The sequence below is a fragment of the Oncorhynchus nerka genome, linkage group LG20, assembly GCF_034236695.1.
Source record: "Oncorhynchus nerka isolate Pitt River linkage group LG20, Oner_Uvic_2.0, whole genome shotgun sequence".
Taxonomy (NCBI): Eukaryota; Metazoa; Chordata; class Actinopteri; order Salmoniformes; family Salmonidae; genus Oncorhynchus; species Oncorhynchus nerka.
Window position 1 is genome coordinate 71,582,077 of NC_088415.1, and position 18,149 is coordinate 71,600,225.

Sequence of the window (18,149 nt, forward strand, 5' to 3'; positions counted from 1 at the left end):
GTGTCACGTCTTGCCAGGATTTTTTCGTTATACTCAACTTGAGTGGGTTGAGTCACTGTTGTGATCGTCCTGTCCGGTTTTGGGCCCTCCTCGGGCTCATGCGGTGGGGGGAGATTATCGTGGGCTATACTCTGTCTTCTCTCAGTTTGTCCTCTTGGGTGTAATTATCTTGTCTTATCTGGTGTCCTGTGTGATCTTAAGTATTCTCCCTCTAATTCTCCTGTCTCTTGTTTTCTCCCCTCCTGGAGGACCTGAGCCCTAGGACCTACCTGGCTTGATGATGACTCCTGGCTGTCCATGTCCCCAATCCAACTGGTTGTGCTGCTGCTCTTGTTTCTGCTGTTCTGTCTGCGGCTATGGAACCCTGACCTCTTCATCGGACGTGGTACCTTAACCTGGACCTGCTGTTTTGACCCTCTCTCTCCCTCGCTCTTTCTACTACATCGGCTGTCTCGACCTCTGAATGTTCGGCTATGAAAAGCCAACTGACATTTAATCCTGAGGTGCTGATAAGTTGTACCCACTATAACCACTGATTATGTGACCCTGCTGGTCATTTATGAACATCTTGAACAATGAATCTGGCCTTAATGTACTCTTATAGTCTCCACCGGGAACAGCCAGAAGGGGACCCCTCAGAGCCTGGTTCCTCTCTAGGTTGCTTCCTAGGTTCTTGCCTTTCTATGGAGTTCGTCGTAGCCACCGTTCTTCTACATCTGCATTGTTTGCTCTTGTGGGATTTAGGCTGGGTTTCTGTATAAGCACTTTGTGACATCTGCTGATGTAAATAGAGCTTAAAAAATATGTGATTCATTGATTGACCTTGTTTTTCTTGGGCACTGTGATGGTGTTGGTTTCCTTATAGCAGGTGGGGACTTCAGCCTGGGACAGGTTGAAGATGTCTGAGAAGACGCCTGCCAGCTGGTCAGAACACACTCTGATGATGCGGCCGGCAGCATTGTGCCATCTGGCCGCCGACATTGTGAGTATTCACTCATTTGAGTTTTCCTCACGTCAGAGTCAGTGTGTGAAAGCACCTGGTTGTCCGGAGCAGCGAGAGTCTTCCTGGCTGGCTCTGTAATGTCTGCCTCGAAGTGAGCATAGAATGTGTTTGGAACGCCTGGGAGGGAGACTTCGGTGGGCACTGCACAGCTGGATTTGCTTTTGTAGTCTGTGATAGTCTGTTGTCCTTGCCACATGATGAGTCGGAGTTGTTGAACATCAATTCAAGTTTGAGTCCATTGTCTTTTTGCATGCCTAATGGTTTTTGGGAGCTCGTACCTGCTCGTATGCAAATTTGAGAACAATGCTACCTAAATTTTATCAGTATATTGTTTGCACGACATGTAGAACTAATACTCTCGACCACTGCTAGCTACTCTAACTTCCGCGATGCATACAAAGCACACCCCACCCTCCCTTCATCAAATCTGAGCACGACGCCATTTTGCTCATCCCGGCTTATAGGCAGGAACTCAAACAGGATGTACCGGGGACGAGAACCATTCAACACCGGTCTGACCAATCGGAAGCCGCGAATATGTTCTGATCAGCCTCAGAGGACTATATTGACCTACACGCTGACTCGGTGAGTGCGTTTATAAATAAGTGCATTGGAGACGTCGTACCCACTGTGACCATTAAAACCTACCCTAACCAGAAACCGTGGATGGATGGTGCCATTTGCGTAAAATTGAAAGCGCAATCCACCGCATTTAACCATGGAAAGAGTTCTGGAGATATGGCTGAATATAAACCGTGTAGTTATTCTCTCCGCAAGAAAATCAAACAAGCAAAATGCCGGGACAGAGACAAGGTGGAGTCGCAATTCAACAGCTCAGACATGAGACATATGTGGCAGGGTCTACAGGAAATCATGGACTACAAAAACAGCCACATCACGGATACCGATGTCACGCTTCCAGATAAACTAAACACCTTCTTTGCCCGCTTTGAGGATAATACAGTGCCAAGGTCGCGGATCGCTAACAAAGACTGCAGCCCCCCCTCTCCTTCTCAGTGGCTGACGTGAGTAAAACATTTAAACTTGTCAACCCTCGCAAGACTGCTGGCCCAGACGTCATCCCTAGCTGCATCCTCAGCGCATGCGCAGACCAGCTGGCTGGTGTGTTTACAGACATATTTAATCGCTCCCTAACCCAGTCTGTTGTCCCCACATGCTTCAAGATGGCTACCATTGTTTGTGTACCCAAGAAGAAGAAGGCAAAGATAACTGAACGAAATGATTACCACCCCGTAGCAGTCACATCTGTCATCATGAAGTGCTTTGAGAGGCTCGTCAAGGATCATATCACCGCCACCTTACTGGCCACACTAGACCCAATTCACTGCATACCGCACCAACAGGTCCACAGATGACGCAATATCCATCACACTGCCCTATCCCATCTGGATAAAAATAATACCCATGTAAGAATGCTGTTCATTGACTACAGCTCAGCATTCAACACCATAGTACCCTCCAAGCTCATCATCAAGCTGGAGGCCCTGCTTGTGCAACTGGGTCCTGGACATTCTTACGGGCCGGGCCACCCCCAGGTGGTGAAGGTAGGAAACAACATCTCCACTTCACTGACCCTCAACACTGGGGCCCCACAAGGGTGTGTGCTCAGCCCTCTCCTGTACTCCCTGTTCATCCACAACTGCGTGGCCATGCACGCCTCCAACTCAATCATCAAGTTTGCAGATGACACAACAGTAGTGAGCTTGATCACCTACAGGGAGGAGGTGAGGGCACTCGTTGTGTGGTGTCAGGAAACAAACTCTCACTCAACATCAACATAACAAAGGAGATGATTGTGGACTGTAGAAAACAGCAGATTGAGCACCCCTCTATCCACATCGAAGGGACAGTAGTGGAGGTGGAAGGTTTTAACTTCCTCGGCGTACACATCACAGACAAACTGAAATGGTCCACCCACACAGACAGTATGGTGAAGAAGTCGCAACAGTGCCTCTTCAACCTCAGGAGGCTGAGGAAATTTGGCCTGTCAACCAAAACCCTGACAAACTTTTACAGATGCACAATCGAGAGCATCCTGTTGGGCTGTATCCCCGCCTAGTATGGCAACTGCACCTCCCTCAACTGCAAGGCTCTCCAGAGGTTGGCGCGGTCTGCACAACACATCACCGGGGGCAAACTACCTGCCCTCCATGACACCTACAACACCCGATTTCACAGGAAGGCCAAAAAGATCATCAAGGACAACAACCACCCGAGCCACTGCCTATTCACACCGCTATCATCCAGAAGGTGAGGTCAGTACAGGTGCGTCAAAGCTGGGACCGAGAGATAGAAGCTGTTTTTCAATCTCAAGGCCATCAGACTGTTAAATAGCCATCACTAACTCTGTGAGGCTGCTGCCTACACTGAGAACCAATCACTGAACACTTTAATAAATGGATCACTAGTCACTTTAAATAATGTGACTTTAATAATGTTACATATCTTACATTATTCATATCACATATATATATATATATATACACTGTTTTGAGACCCAATCACTGGACACTAATAAATTGATCACTAGTCACTTTAAACAATGCCACTTTAATGTTTACATATCTTACATTACTCATATCACATGTATATACTGTATTTTATACCATCTACTGCAACTTGCCTATGCCGCTCGGCCATCCATATACATATTCTCGTTCACCCCTTTAGATGTGTGTATTAAGTAGTTGTTGGGGAATTGTTGGATTACTTGTTAGATATTACTGCACTGTTGGAATTAGAAGCAAAAGCATTTCGCTAACTCGCATTAACATCTGCTAACCATGTGTATGTGACCAATCAAATTTGATTTGCCTTGCAAGCGCCACTCTCAGCATTGTATGGATATTGTGGTTGGGCTATATCCAGATTGTTGTGGCGACAACAACACATTTCCTAATGAAGCCTGTGACTGACGCTGCTTATTCCTCAATGTTGATGGATTTGTCCTGGGTGGATGGATCTTTGAGCATATTCCAATCAGTATTTTCAAAACAATCATGCAACATTGAGTCTGCCTCCTCTGTCGTACTCTTCATTATGCTCTGTGTTGGTGGCTCCCTCGAGTTGCTGCTTGTAGGCGTAGAGTAGGAACAGAGAGACGTGATCTGATTGGCTGAAGTGGGGGCTAGGGATGGATTTGTATGCATCACAGATGTTCAAGGACACCTGGTCAACCACGCTGAATCCTCGTGGGACAGGATACAAGAGCATTAGTGAAGTCAGGCGATTAATGAATTTCAGTTCATCCCAAAGGTGTTCGATTGGGTTGAGCCAGTCAAGTTATTCTACACCGATCTTGACAAACCATTTCTGTATGGTCCTCACTTTGTGCAAAGGGGCATTGTCATGCTGAAATAGGAAGCATTAACATTTCCCTTGTCTGGCACTAAGGGGCCTAGCCAGAACTATGAACAACAGCCCCAGACCATTATTCCTCCTCCACCAAACTTGACACTATGCATTCAGGCAGGTACCGTTTCCCTGGCATCCGCCAAACCCAGATTCGTCTGTCAGACTGCCAGATGGTAAACGCATTTCCACTGCTCCAGAGTCCAATGGCGTGATCTTTACACCACTCCAGCTGACGCTTGGCATTGCGCATGGTGATCTTAGGCTTGTTTGCGGCTGCTCAGCCATTGAGCTCCTTAGTAAGGCCATTCTACTGACATTGTCTGTTTAGATTGCATGGCTGTGTGCTCGATTTTATACACCGGTCAACAACGGGTGTGGCTGATATAGCCGAATCCACTAATTTGAAGGGTGTTCACATGCACTAGATATACACAAAAGTATATGAAAAATAAAAACATATCTTGAATACATAAGTATGTACACCCCTGAGTCAATGCATGTTAGAATCACCTTTGGCAGCAATTACAGCTGAGTGTTTCTGAGTAAATCTAAGCGCTTTTGCACACCTGGATTGTACCATATTTGCACATCATTCTTTTTAAAATTCTTCAAGCTATGTCAAGTTAGTTGTTGATCATTCTAAGCTGAAATATGTAACTGTTTTAAGGCCATGCCATGGATCATTCAGATATTTGATTGAGAATTTTAGGAACTCTAGTTATTTTAGGAAATATTGAATTTGGCCTTCACTACAATAGCCCATATAAAATGCACAGAATAACATTCATAAATGGCAAAAGACAGTCAAAAAAAATCACAAGGAATAAGGTTTTGAAGTGACTGTCCTATCTAGGAGATAAGAGAGATCAGGGGAGGGGGGGAATGGTGGGACATATTTAACCCCTTATTTATGTTGCTGCAAAACTATCTCCATTTGATTTGATTTGATTCATTTGTATAGGTTGCCTTTAGACATGTCCCGTGACACGTGTGAGTGTCATAGAGAAAAACTGAGAACATCATGTTTGTGAGAGTCTCCCCTTTCTACATTAGGGTCATATTAGTCCGTAGCCAAAACGGTTCAGACGCTACAGACAAAAGTCGCCACATCAGTATTACCGACTTCAGACGAGTCCCCTGTCGCTGTGGGGGTCGTAGGGCAAAACTGAGAACAGCATGTTCGTGAGAGACTCTCCTTTTGAAGGCCAAACCATTTTCGTGAGAAGATAGATTTTCAGGATGTCTCCTGGACTGACAAACAGCGCTGTAGCTCTGCCACTTTTGAGAAGGCGATATAGTCGGATGCGGATTGAGACGTAGCCCATATATAAAACATCTCAAAATGTTATGAACTTGAAGGTGTCAGTCTGGCCATGATTTCACTTCTGTGGCCATGCAGAGCAGAGGGGGGCTGGGAAGGGTAGCCTAAAAGAAAATGGCATATAGGCAACTACAACATTACAACACTTTACTCTGCTCAACAGTGCAAAATTGAGGGATGAACTAATTTCACAAGCTAGTCAAAACACCCAATCGCTCATCTTTGAAAGCAAGCTAGCTAATTAAAACAATTGTTTTGCCCTTACAACTTTCCTTAGCACGTTTTTATATCAATGGCCAGCAAGCACAAATTCCCTTTGACAGCTAGGTTTATTACTGTAGAGACACGTTGTGGTTTGAGACAGCTTTGTGTTTGTTAACAAAGGGGATGCAGTAGCGTTAGTACTGGTAGAGCAGTGATTTACTCACTGAGCTATACATGAACTTATGGATTTACTCCACCGCAGTTAACTACGATAGCTAGCCAAACGTGTTAGTGACCCATAGGCCTACTCTTGCTGCTAATGTTACTGTAGCACTGCTGTGCATAACATGTCTCCAGAAACAACTACGAATCCCAGCTGTGTTGACATTTCACCTATCCACGTCTTCATAGACTTTTGTCACTAGCTAGCTTACAGCTCATGTTAGCTAGGTAGCCATGATGCTAGCTCCTGATAATTCAGCTAACGTGTGCCTTGCCAGGCTGCTTAGCCAAGTGACCTTCAGTAGCTCATCAGAATAATGGCCATTGTCTTACTCACCGTCAGCCCATCCAATGGCTCCAGATCGAACTAAGTGCATTACAGACAGAAGCCGTATCACCAGGTTGTAAACCGGAGGTAATGAGCCCACATGTACATGTTTTGTAGGTGGATCCAAATTAGCTAAAGCCAGCCCTCGCAAGACACGTATAGTCAGATCGAAATGTGCGTAATTCTATCTGTTGACTTGACTTAAATCATTGTGCAACATTATGCGTAAGCTCCGGGCATACCTTAGTCTTTCAGCTGAAAAATAAAAGTTAGGTTTAGGCATAAGTTTAGCAGTATGATTGGGGTTAGGTTTCGTTGAGGCAGGCAACAAAGCAGGCAGAAAGAGCCGCATTATCAAAGAAAGAAACTTAAGTGGAGAGTCAAATAACAGGTTCAACGAGGTGCTGGTGCAACCAAAGAATAAGTTGTTGAGAGGCGTGGTTGATGACTCTGTAGGCTGTAGCTAGGAGACAGACCACTGACTGCTGTAGCAAGCATGGGGGGAGACAGGGTTGTAATTCACTACACAGAGGCAAACAGGATGAAATTGTGGGAGATACTAGGTCAACTTGTCCAATAAGAAACGTCAGCTTCCTTTTCCGTTTCAAAACATTTGTTTGTATGAAGTGAACTTAAGATTTCTGGTAAACAGATTGAAAAGTACTGGGGTCGAATGCGGTCTCATTTTCCACCAGTGCTGATTCTTGTAGTAGCCTGCTTGTTTTGCTCAAGTTAAACACAGACCCTCGATCTCCTATGTGCAGTCGAAACATTGTCCCGTCTGAAGTTAGCCACGCTTACCAACCACATGGTGGGTAGGCAACTTCACAGCCCTATCAGTAAGAGTGTTGGTTAGGCTACTTTTTGGAGTATCTAAATTCATCTTTCACTTGAGACTCCTTGACAATGAATATGCTGTGCTTTTTGCAATCGATAGTGAATAAATCTTGCTTTTGTGAAGTCTTTATAGAGTTCAGCAGTCATGACGAGTCCAAATTCCCTTACTAATCAATAAGACCCATTTCATGAACATTTTCTACTTTTCATTTCAAATTCCTCCACCACTTCAAAACTCAAGGAGTTAATTTGGAGGGAAAAAAAACTTTATTTTAGATAGGCCTATAAATAGGGTTATTAAAAAGGTCTTCATTGCCATTTGTTGACAGTCTCTGGTCAGTCAGTACCTTGGGTTTCTTCCATTTGCTCCTGTAGAGAAAACACAGCGTTAATAAATAACAATTCAAAATAACTTCAGCACAGGGCTTCATCTTGGAATGTTAATTGAAGCTAACCCGGCCTCTGTAGGTAGAAAGCTGAGGCTGAAGAAATGTAACAACTTAAGTTCATACAGAGCTATTGATGCAAGCACTGACAATCCATGATATAAATATTAGTTTTAATCATGTTTTGAGACTATACAGTGTTTGTTTCCATTTACTTTTACAAACATTGGAGTAAATCAACCTTATATTTCTGGTTCTGAACGAGGTACAATCAATAGATACATGTATTTAATTTGTATGTCTAAAAATGAATTTGGCAATTAACAATTTCCCCTTTAAAAAGGGGTAATCTACAGTTGCTACATACATTTTTGTACTTAAAAATTAATTATATGTACCTATTGATTCTGGAAAAATATAACTTATACATGCCTCATGTGGACTGTCGTACCCCATCAGAACCAAAACTATAAGCTTGTTTTACTCCAATGTTTGTAAGAGTAAATGGAAACAATGTGTAGTCTCAAAACATGTTTAAAACTAATGATATCAGATTGTCAGTCCTTGCATCCATAGATCGGTCTATGAATTTGAGTGGTTACAATTCTCCAGCCTCATACTTCAGTTTTTACAGAAACGGGGGCAGGGAAAACACTTTGCTATTGTTTCAACTGCTGATTGACAATTTAACCTTACTTTATGAAACAGACAGAATGGCGTGACTGGCCGTTCATAGAACGCATCCGTATCAGTCTAAACCATAAATCATCCATCAAGGTTGTTATCCTTGCCTCTTGTTTTACCAGATCTGCCATAATACCCAGTCCAGGGTTCTTCGTCACCATTCCTCTGGGTGTTCTGCTGTCCAAAAGGCTTGTTTGATGGGTTAGTCTGTGCTCTGTCTGGTGAAGAAACCAGTAACACCATCAGGTATTCAGCATTGAAAACAGTAACAATACCGTGGAAAATAGTCAGTAGATTGACTAACATTATACTGAACAAAAAATATAAAAACGCAACAATGATTTTAGTGAGTTACGGTTCATATAAGGAGATCCGTAAATTGAAATATATTCATTAGACCCTAATATTTGGATTTCACATGACTGGGCAGGGGCACAGCCACGGTGGGCATAGGCCCACCCACTGGTGAGACAGGCCCAGTCAATCAGAATGGGTATTCCCCCAAAAATGATATACAGAAATAATCCTCAGTTTCATCAGCTGTCCGGGTAGCTGGTCTCAGACAATCCCGCAGGTGAAAAAGCCGAATGTGGGGTCCTGGGGTGGAGTGGGTCTGCGGTTGTGAGGCCGGTCAGAAGTACTGCCAAATTCTCTAAAACAACATTGAGACTGCTTATGGTAGAGAAATGAACATTCAATTCTCTGGCAACAGCTCTGGTGGACATGTCTGCAGTCAGCATGCCAATTGCATCTGTGCCATTGTGTTGTGTGACAAAACTGCACATTTTAAAGTGGCCTTTTGTCCCCAGTGCAAGGTGCACCTGTGTAATGGTCATGATGTTTAATGAGCTTCTTGATTTGCCACACCCTTCAGGCGGATGGATCATCTTGGCAAAAGAGAAATGCTCACTAACAGGGACGTAAACAAATTTGTGCACAAAAATTGATAGAAAAGCTTTTTGTGCGTCTGGGATCTTCTATTTCAGGACCTGAAACATGGGACCAGCACTTTATATGTTACATTTGTATTTTTGTTCAGTATACATACCCTGTGGTCTATTCTGCCATCGTCCCCGTTTCTTTGAGTAGTTCAGCCCATATCCATTATCACAAGTTACATGATCAGGCATGGCCTTGTTTGCTCCCCTGGAATCTGCAGGAGAAAGATACTATATAAAGTGTCATTTTACAGCATTGTTTCAGTGTGCATTTGTGTAAGAATATATCAAAGCAGACTAACTTAGACCAAGTTTAGGAATTATCAAAAAGTATGGGATGCCCTCTTTACCCATCTGTCGTCTCTGATTCTGTGGAATGAGACGCTGCTGTGCCTGAGGCTTGATGAGATCGGCGGCCATCTTGGCCACATTTCCCTTATTCGGTCTGCCTGTGTGGCGCTTTCTGAAACTCACTCCGTTTGGCTTCGGCGCCTCACAGTAGCAGTTCCTCTCCTGTAGCTTTGAACACATCAGACCACACGTCTTAAAGTGTCCGTTTGATGAGGGAGCCGTTGGCATCCTAACTGCAATCTGCTCGCAGTCCTGTCGACTGGGTACAATAGGCCCAGTCTGGTTGGCAGGTTCCATCACCTCCGCCTCCATTTTCTGGTTGCAGCGACCTGTACAACTGCAGCCAGGTGCTTTGTCTCCTGCTAGGCATTTGGAGGAATATGGTTCAGGGTCATCTGGAGAGCAGGGAGGGCTCAGGACCCTGGGCTCTGTAACTTTCAGAGCCTTCTGATTTGGGCTACGTTGAGCCTTGGGTTTCAATGACCCTTGAGTGCTATTCAAAGATCCTTCAACACTTGGGATCATTGCACTTTGGCTTGTAGGATAACCTTTTTCCACAAGCTCCATGTGTAGGTTGTGGCTAAGTTTGAGCTGCCTTTTCCTCCTGGGAAGAGCTTCAGAGTTCAGCCTCTTTGATGGGATGAATTTATCCATTGGCGTGCTGAAAACTTGCTTATGCTCTGCAGTGCCTAGTTGATGCTTTCTGTAGTACATTTTTCCCATGTCGGCCGGCAAACAGGAAAAGGGAACATAAGGGGGAAGTGTGTCTACCGATGACAGGGACAACCTTTGACTTCTCTCGGTTATAGCCAACAGTTGACTAGCTGTGTGGCCTCGACTGACATTAGCATCCGATTCTATCACAGTCGACACTTCATGATCCAAAAGCCCATTCTGTATCAGCCACTCTGTGGAGGGGACATACGGCGCCAAAGACTGCACTGACCAAACAGACGCATTAGCCTTTTGCTGTATTTGGCTATAATGGAAGGACTCTTGGCATGAAGAAGTATTCACATCAGCCATGTTCTCTGCCTCTTTCACATTTTCTAAAGTCAGCGAAAACCTCAGACTTCTCCTCCTCTCTGTTATAGCTATGACTTGACTGGCTGCGAGGTCTTGACTGACGTTGGAAGGATCTGCTTCTTTCTCAGTCACCACAATGCCGTTCTCCATAAGCAACTCTTTGGAGGGGACATACGGGGCCAAAGACTGCACTGACCATACGGACTCATTCAACTTTTTGGGTACCTGACTATAAAAGGACATCTGGCTTTGATTAGGATGATCATCTGACACTTTTTCAGACAACTCTTGTGCCACATCTTCTGGCACCATCAGTCCATTCTGTGTCATCCACTCTATAGAGATGCTACGTGAGTGGATGGTCTTTGTTCCTGCAGGTGGGTCTTTGCCAGTACCCTGGCTCCTCAGTATCCCCTGGAATCCAGTTTTGGAGGCAATGGGGGAATTAGGTTCTTCTTCTGGGCAGCTCTGTTTCTCTGCTTTGGAGCTTAGAGATGAGGGGGTGGTAGAGTTGGTGCCTCTTCCAAAGTCTGACCTAGCCAGTAGTCTAGCCAAGGGGGGACCATCCTTCACCACTTCAGGTGGTGGTTCAGTCTGTACTTCAGAGTTGACCATCTCTATGGGTGTGGCGTTGTGGTAAAACGTGCTGGACATCCTGCTGTTGTTCTGGTAGGCCATGGCAGCAGGACGGAATTGGTATTGTCTGTATTCTGCAGGGTGCAGCTGGGAATGAGGAAGAACATAACCTGGAACCTCCATGTATGGGTGGGGAAGGAAAGGTGGCATAACCATTTCCGGCATACCGTAACCTAAATACAAAATTAGAAGGAATGAGTGTCATTGGATCTTTGAATTGTATTGAATACATTTTTTTTTAAATGACAGCTGAAAAGCATGGGGTTCCTCAAATTATGGAGGTATACATTTTGAGCTGTACAATACATGTAGTAGATCAGAACAAAAATGTGGTTTACTGATCATGAATATTACTTCATACCGCCAGACTGGACATTATACAGCATTTATACTACTGGGTAAGAATAACATTTAAACTTAGCCATTCCTGGAAATCCAGAGCAGGGGTTGTAGGGCATGGGCCACTGGTAGTGGTAGAGGGGGAGAGGAGGAGGGGGCTGCACATAGAAGTAGGGTCGAGACTGGTGCACATGAGGATGGGGCTGATGATCGGTTAGATGGGGCCCTGATCCTTCGGGTCCATGCACTGGGTGCCATGTGCCAGGGTTGGGCTGAGGAACTGGCTGGTGTGGCCCAATGTGCCCCGCTGCCACATGTGGTCCATTTTCAAATTGTGTTGCTGCCATACCTAAACTAAGGAAAGAAACAGATGGAAAGTAAAAGGAAATGCTTTTCTTTTTATATCAATGAACAGTCTAACAATTAGTGATGTCACAGAGCGCTGAGGTGTGTCGAAATCGCTAAGCAGTTTACCTCAAAGCAGTGTGCCGATGCCTGTATCACTTTCAGAAGCACATGATCATTGACATCTGAAGCTTTGTTTCATCAAACAACCCGATTGGTCCTGTACTGGTTTCGGTAGAAGACAAAAAGGCTACGCATTGAATGCACTATGGTGTGTGGGACAACTATAAATGTGCCACAAGTCTACACTTTGTTGATCAAAGCCTTGAGTAATGAACCTACAGTATAACACAATTAGATGGAAAGCCTCAACACTTCAGGAAGCTTTGTTTGCCCATCAGTACCAACAAGGTGATTAAGTGAATTCAGGTCATTAAATAATTCCATTGAAAAATAAGTGCATCTTACAAATGGCGACACCATCAATTAAATATAATGACCCTGAATAAGAAAATAACTGCAATACAGAGCACACAAATGTAAGAAATGACCTGCTCACCACCAGAACAATAGATCAACTTGACTTGCCTCACAACAAACTGATTAAAAGTGTGAGCCAGACACACCTGGCCTTAAATTGATGATTACCAAAGGTGTGGTTTCAGTTTGAAAAACAGTTCCTGGGATGTCTCGGGAAACGACAGTTTTACTTCCACGCTGATTCAGTCATTCTAGTGCATTCTGAAAAAACAAGCACACATCAAAAGTCAACCCTCATCCCATTTTAGTAACCTCTTCCAGTGCTTGACTTGGACTAGAACAGGTGCCGGTACTGTTTATATTTAGGTGCAAGAGCTCCACAATACATAGCTAATAATCTACAAGAGGAACAGGAGCTCCAGTATTAAAACATGTGAGGTGCCAGTACTCAGCTCCTGTGACCTCCTTACCCAAGTCAAGCACTGATCTCTTCTTAATCTAAATGTTACATATCTTTACGACACTTAAGAGTATTGCCTCTACAGTACGCCCCTCCAAACTAAATTAGGTCATGCATTTGAGCAGCTCTTCCTAATCCGCCAAAAAATGTGATTAAAGCTGTGAGTCATTCAATAACAAGCCTGATATGTTATTTTGTAGTTATTTTGTAGTTTACTGTCTCTATTCTCCCAAAATGAAGGTGAAACTTCAGGGGTGTGTTCAAGTTACTGGAAGACATGCAACATTTTTCCTCATAAAAGTCTTCATTTAATGTCAGAATAAAGAATGCATGTGATTATCTATTATCTTGAAGTATTCATACAACCTAGATTGCAAGACTAATTATGCTGGGCCTAACACGTTTCAATTACTGATCCAATCTGTAGAACACTAACCACAGCTTTCATGAAACTACTGAAGCATCAATCTATTATCCATGTTGATGAATGCATCCCTGTACTCTTTCGTGTAAATGAAAAAACAGGTTTTAAAAGTGTGAGGTTTTATTGGCAACACTGTGCAGGCAAGTAGAGATGTTTGTTCACATTACACAGCGATGTTCAAAATATCTACACAGTAACAAAACGAGACATGTAAACCTCGACTGGCACTTGAAGCCAAACATCTCCTCTCACCAAGAAATTGCATTTCCACTGCTTTATAATTGTATTGCCTGGGCTTCAACCCTCAGTGAACAATACACTGACACTGTAAGAGGAGTTGAAATGCTGTAGAGTAGACTGGGCCCAGGTCGTTTGGTCTGCTGGTCAACTATTTACCCCTATCGGTAAATAGCCCACCCAATTTTACCTACCTCATCCCCATACTGTTTATATTTAGTTTATATTTATTTACTTTTCTGCTTCTTTGCACACCAGTATCTCTACCTGTACATGACCATCTGATCATTTATCACTCCAGTGTTAATCTGCAAAATTGTAATTATTCGCCTACCTCCTCATGCCTTTTGCACACAATGTATAAAGACTCTTTTTTTTCTACTGTGTTATTGACTTGTTAATTGTTTACTCCATGTGTAACTCTGTGTTGTCTGTTCACACTGCTATGCTTTATCTTGGCCAGGTCGCAGTTGCAAATGAGAACTTGTTCTCAACTAGCCTACCTGGTTAAATAAATAAAATTAAAATTAAAAATGGGGTTAGTGTCACAGTACAGTCCGGTTAGGCTGCAGCCCAGGCTGTGATTAGGATCAATGCACAGCGTCTATCAAGGCTACAATCAAGCACTGGAAATACAGGCATCTACTGTACAGCAAGTTGTTGAACTGCTGCCTTAGATATTATTTTTGTAACACTTATTCAAACATTACGAGTGTTTTAATTTATTACAATGTGCTTTGTGTGCATTTCATAGTGCAAGTGAATTTATATATTAGGTCAGGGTTTCCCCAAACTGCTCCTGCTCTTCATGACACATGACTTCATTGTGGTCCTCACAGCAGATTTTAAACAGGGTCCTTCAGCTCAGCAGAATGGGATGGAATCAGAACCTTGTCACTGAGCCAGACAGTCAAGTGAGTGGTGGTCATGTAAAGCCCAATTCAGATCAAGGCTCCTAGTCAAGACTCCTAGTCAAGGCCCCTAGTCAAGGCCCCTAGTCAAGGCCCCTAGTCAAGGCCCCTAGTCAAGGCCCCTAGTCAAGTCTCCTAGTCAAGGCTCCTAGTCAAGGCTCCTAGTCAAGGCCCCTAGTCAAGGCTCCTAGTCAAGGCTCATAGTCAAGGCTCCTAGTCAAGGCTCCTAGTCAAGGCCCCTAGTCAAGGCCCCTAGTCAAGGCTCCTAGTCAAGGCCCCTAGTCAAGAGTCCTAGTCAAGGCCCCTAGTCAAGGCCCCTAGTCAAGGCCCCTAGTCAAGGCTCCTAGTCAAGGCCCCTAGTCAAGGCCCCTAGTCAAGACTCCTAGTCAAGGCCCCTAGTCAAGGCCCCTAGTCAAGGCCCCTAGTCAAGGCCCCTAGTCAAGGCCCCTAGTCAAGGCTCCTAGTCAAGGCTCCTAGTCAAGGCCCCTAGTCAAGGCCCCTAGTCAAGGCTCATAGTCAAGGCTCCTAGTCAAGGCTCCTAGTCAAGGCCCCTAGTCAAGGCCCCTAGTCAAGGCTCCTAGTCAAGGCCCCTAGTCAAGAGTCCTAGTCAAGGCCCCTAGTCAAGGCCCCTAGTCAAGGCTCCTAGTCAAGGCTCCTAGTCAAGGCTCCTAGTCAAGGCTCCTAGTCAAGGCTCCTAGTCAAGGCCCCTAGTCAAGGCCCCTAGTCAAGGCCCCTAGTCAAGGCTCCTAGTCAAGGCTCCTAGTCAAGGCCCCTAGTCAAGGCCCCTCGTCAAGGCTCATAGTCAAGGCCCCTAGTCAAGGCTCCTAGTCAAGGCCCCTAGTCAAGGCCCCTCGTCAAGGCTCCTAGTCAAGGCCCCTAGTCAAGGCCCCTAGTCAAGGCTCATAGTCAAGGCCCCTCGTCAAGGCTCCTAGTCAAGGCCCCTAGTCAAGGCCCCTCGTCAAGGCTCCTAGTCAAGGCTCCTAGTCAAGGCCCCTAGTCAAGGCCCCTAGTCAAGGCTCCTAGTCAAGGCCCCTAGTCAAGGCCCCTCGTCAAGGCTCCTAGTCAAGGCTCCTAGTCAAGGCTCCTAGTCAAGGCCCCACAGTCATGTTTTACATCCTCTGGAGGATCCTCTGTTCTCTGGCCTGTCCCACTATCCAAGGTTCTTCAGTATTCAGGTGGAGCTTCTCAGAGTGGTATTGCTTGGCCAGCTCCTCCAGGCAGCTCTGGCTGGACTCTGCATTATAGCCCACCACTGTACTAGTGGAGTCATTGAATACGCTGCTGGGCCCTCGACCTCATACTACCCTGTTGGGGCTGTCTCTGTGGCAGAGGCCTCGGCTCCAGCTCCTACTGGGTTCTTTGGCCACAGTCGTCCCAGGGGAAGATACGGTCGTCCCAGGGGAAGACACGGTCGTCCCAGGGGAAGACGCGGTCGTCCCAGGGGAAGACGCGGTCGTCCCAGGGGAAGACGCGGTCGTCCCAGGGGAAGACGCGGTCGTCCCAGGGGAAGACGCGGTCGTCCCAGGGGAAGACGCGGTCGTCCCAGGGGAAGACGCGGTCGTCCCAGGGGAAGACGCGGTCTTCCCAGGGGAAGACACGGTCGTCCCAGGGGAAGACACGGTGGTCCCAGGGGAAGACACGGTGGTTCCAGGGGAAGACACGGTCGTTCCAGGGGAAGACACGGTGGTTCCAGGGGAAGACACGGTCGTTCCAGGGGAAGACACGGTGGTTCCAGGGGAAGACACAGTCGTCCCAGGGGAAGACACGGTGGTTCCAGGGGAAGACACGGTCGTCCCAGGGGAAGACACGGTCGTCCCAGGGGAAGACACGGTCGTCCCAGGGGAAGACACGGTCGTCCCAGGGGAAGACACGGTCGTCCCAGGGGAAGACACGGTCGTCCCAGGGGAAGACACGGTCGTCCCAGGGGAAGACACAATCGTCCCAGGGGAAGACACGGTCGTTCCAGGGGAAGACACGGTCGTCCCAGGGGAAGACACGGTCGTTCCAGGGGAAGACACGATCGGGGAAGACACGGTCGTCCTAGGGGAAGACACGTTCGTCTGAGGTTGGGATAAGTTTGAACCTCAGAACAAGTGTTCTCTCACCCAACACAGGCCTGCTGCTGGAAGTGGTGACAGAACTGGACGTCATAGGTCGCAGAGGAGATGTGGGGGTTAAACATCCTACTGTAGTCGACAGGCTGTGTCGGCGCCTGTGGAGCCACATACCCCAGGTACGGCATATGGAGCCATATATGGACGCCCTTAAGGCATAGCTGGAAATAGAAAGAGAGAAAATATTAGAATTGTATTAGAAAATTACATGACACAAATGAATTGACAAAGATTTTTTAAGAAAAAGTAGCCATTGTACCTGATGGGAGACGACCATATGGAATGATGTTCCATTGACACATATTATAAAATGGTTGAGTTGGTGGTTGAACATAGAAAAATGGTCTTGTGTGATTAATTATATGGTGTGGTTGCCCAACTCCCATTGAGTGTGAAGGAGTATTCATATTTGAAACAAGTGAGAAAATACAGTAGTTGATTCACTTGACACTTCATCCATCACAAAGAATCAATGAGTAATGTTTCAATTCATCAAACTGAGTTGGCGAATAAATAAATCACCTTCCTTTGCTTTGTCAGGGGCAGAAAGACAGCACAGGATATTATACACCACAATTCTACTGTAAAGAGGAAACTAAAAGTTAAAACGTCAGTTAACCTACACACATCATTACATTGTGGTCCCAAGTCAGTGTAGAAGCTTAGCTGCAGAGGCTAAGCCTTCCAATAAGGCAACAATCTGACTGCAGCCATGAACAACAATAAATATAGGTACAGTATATGCCATTACATTGGCGTTAAACACATGAAAATGCGGTGACTAAAAATTAATAAAGACAAACAAACCTAACCGTGAACGTGATGGTCAGGAAAAACTGAGACCGTATATCAAACGAGAGCAAAATAAAACTTACCCATTTACTCACCCTCCCCATCAGATGTATCACCTACGGTGCGTGGGGCATTGCAGCACGCGCATCCCACTCCGATTAGGGTGTAACGAACTGTGAGCTGACAGTCAAATTAGGCAATTAGTCATTTTCACCACAAGGTGGCCCCAAAACTACAAAAATGCATTGCGGCATCAGCTTTACGACGTTTCTACTAACCAAGCCATTTTGGCTCCCCTGATCTCTCTTTGAGAATAAGGTTATGGCCATAGAGATAGATAGATGAACTCATCTGTGTGTCTGTGCCACCATAGCATCAATGACAGCATGGGTAGCGCCATTGAGGTTATCTCTGTCGATGTGCCCTTGAGCAAGGCACTTAACCCTAATTGCTCCTGTAAGTCACTCTGGGTAAGAGCGTCTGCTAAATGACTAAAATGTTTTTGAAATTAAATCTCCATTTTGACTGATCCCTCCTGATGACCTAGTCAGACATGACTCCAACAGGGTCACCAGAAGGGATCAGCCAATGAAGTTGGAAGTCCCACGAACCCAGTTGACAAAGGCCCCCAGTGTCTGGTCTGGAGCGTGAAGTCACAAGCTCTGCTGGGTGCCAAAAGCCCTTGTCTACCCTAGAAAGCCTATGTAAATTACGATAGCCAGAAAGGCTGTGTTTA

At 45.4% G+C, this 18,149-nt stretch overlaps 1 protein-coding gene and 1 long non-coding RNA gene across 5 annotated transcripts; both read right to left on the reverse strand.

Annotated features, from left to right (window-relative positions):
- Window positions 1-7,540: 7,540 nt before the first annotated feature.
- On the reverse strand, window positions 7,541-11,495 carry LOC115101784 (uncharacterized). Of its 4 annotated transcripts, none has more exons than XM_029621257.2 (4): window positions 9,649-11,495; window positions 9,409-9,513; window positions 8,480-8,574; window positions 7,541-7,659 (listed from the first exon to the last, which is right to left on the reverse strand). In XM_029621257.2, the coding sequence occupies exons 1-4, from the start codon at window positions 11,474-11,476 to the stop codon at window positions 7,627-7,629; spliced, it is 2,061 nt and encodes a 686-aa protein (XP_029477117.2). In that variant the 5' UTR covers window positions 11,477-11,495; the 3' UTR covers window positions 7,541-7,626. The 4 variants fall into 4 exon arrangements, with proteins under 4 accessions (XP_029477117.2, XP_029477115.2, XP_029477116.2 ...); XM_029621255.2 differs by having other exon boundaries at window positions 8,468-8,574; XM_029621256.2 differs by having other exon boundaries at window positions 8,480-8,578.
- Window positions 11,496-11,719: 224 nt separating this feature from the next.
- LOC135562719 (uncharacterized) lies at window positions 11,720-12,656 on the reverse strand. Its single transcript, XR_010460071.1, has 3 exons — window positions 12,555-12,656; window positions 12,125-12,220; window positions 11,720-12,004 (listed from the first exon to the last, which is right to left on the reverse strand). It is a non-coding gene; the product is annotated as an uncharacterized LOC135562719 (long non-coding RNA).
- Between the last annotated feature and the right edge of the window lie 5,493 nt (window positions 12,657-18,149).

Coding starts and splice junctions, on each gene's coding strand:
- LOC115101784 (XM_029621255.2), bottom strand. CDS start 11,476: ATGCCGGAAATGGTTATGCCACCTTTCCTTCCCCACCCATACATGGAG. Junction 8,575..9,408: donor ATGGCAGAATAGACCACAGG/GTATGTATACTG, acceptor TTCACCAGACAG/AGCACAGACTAACCCATCAA. Junction 7,660..8,467: donor CAGATCTGGTAAAACAAGAG/GCAAGGATAACA, acceptor TTTTCTCTACAG/GAGCAAATGGAAGAAACCCA.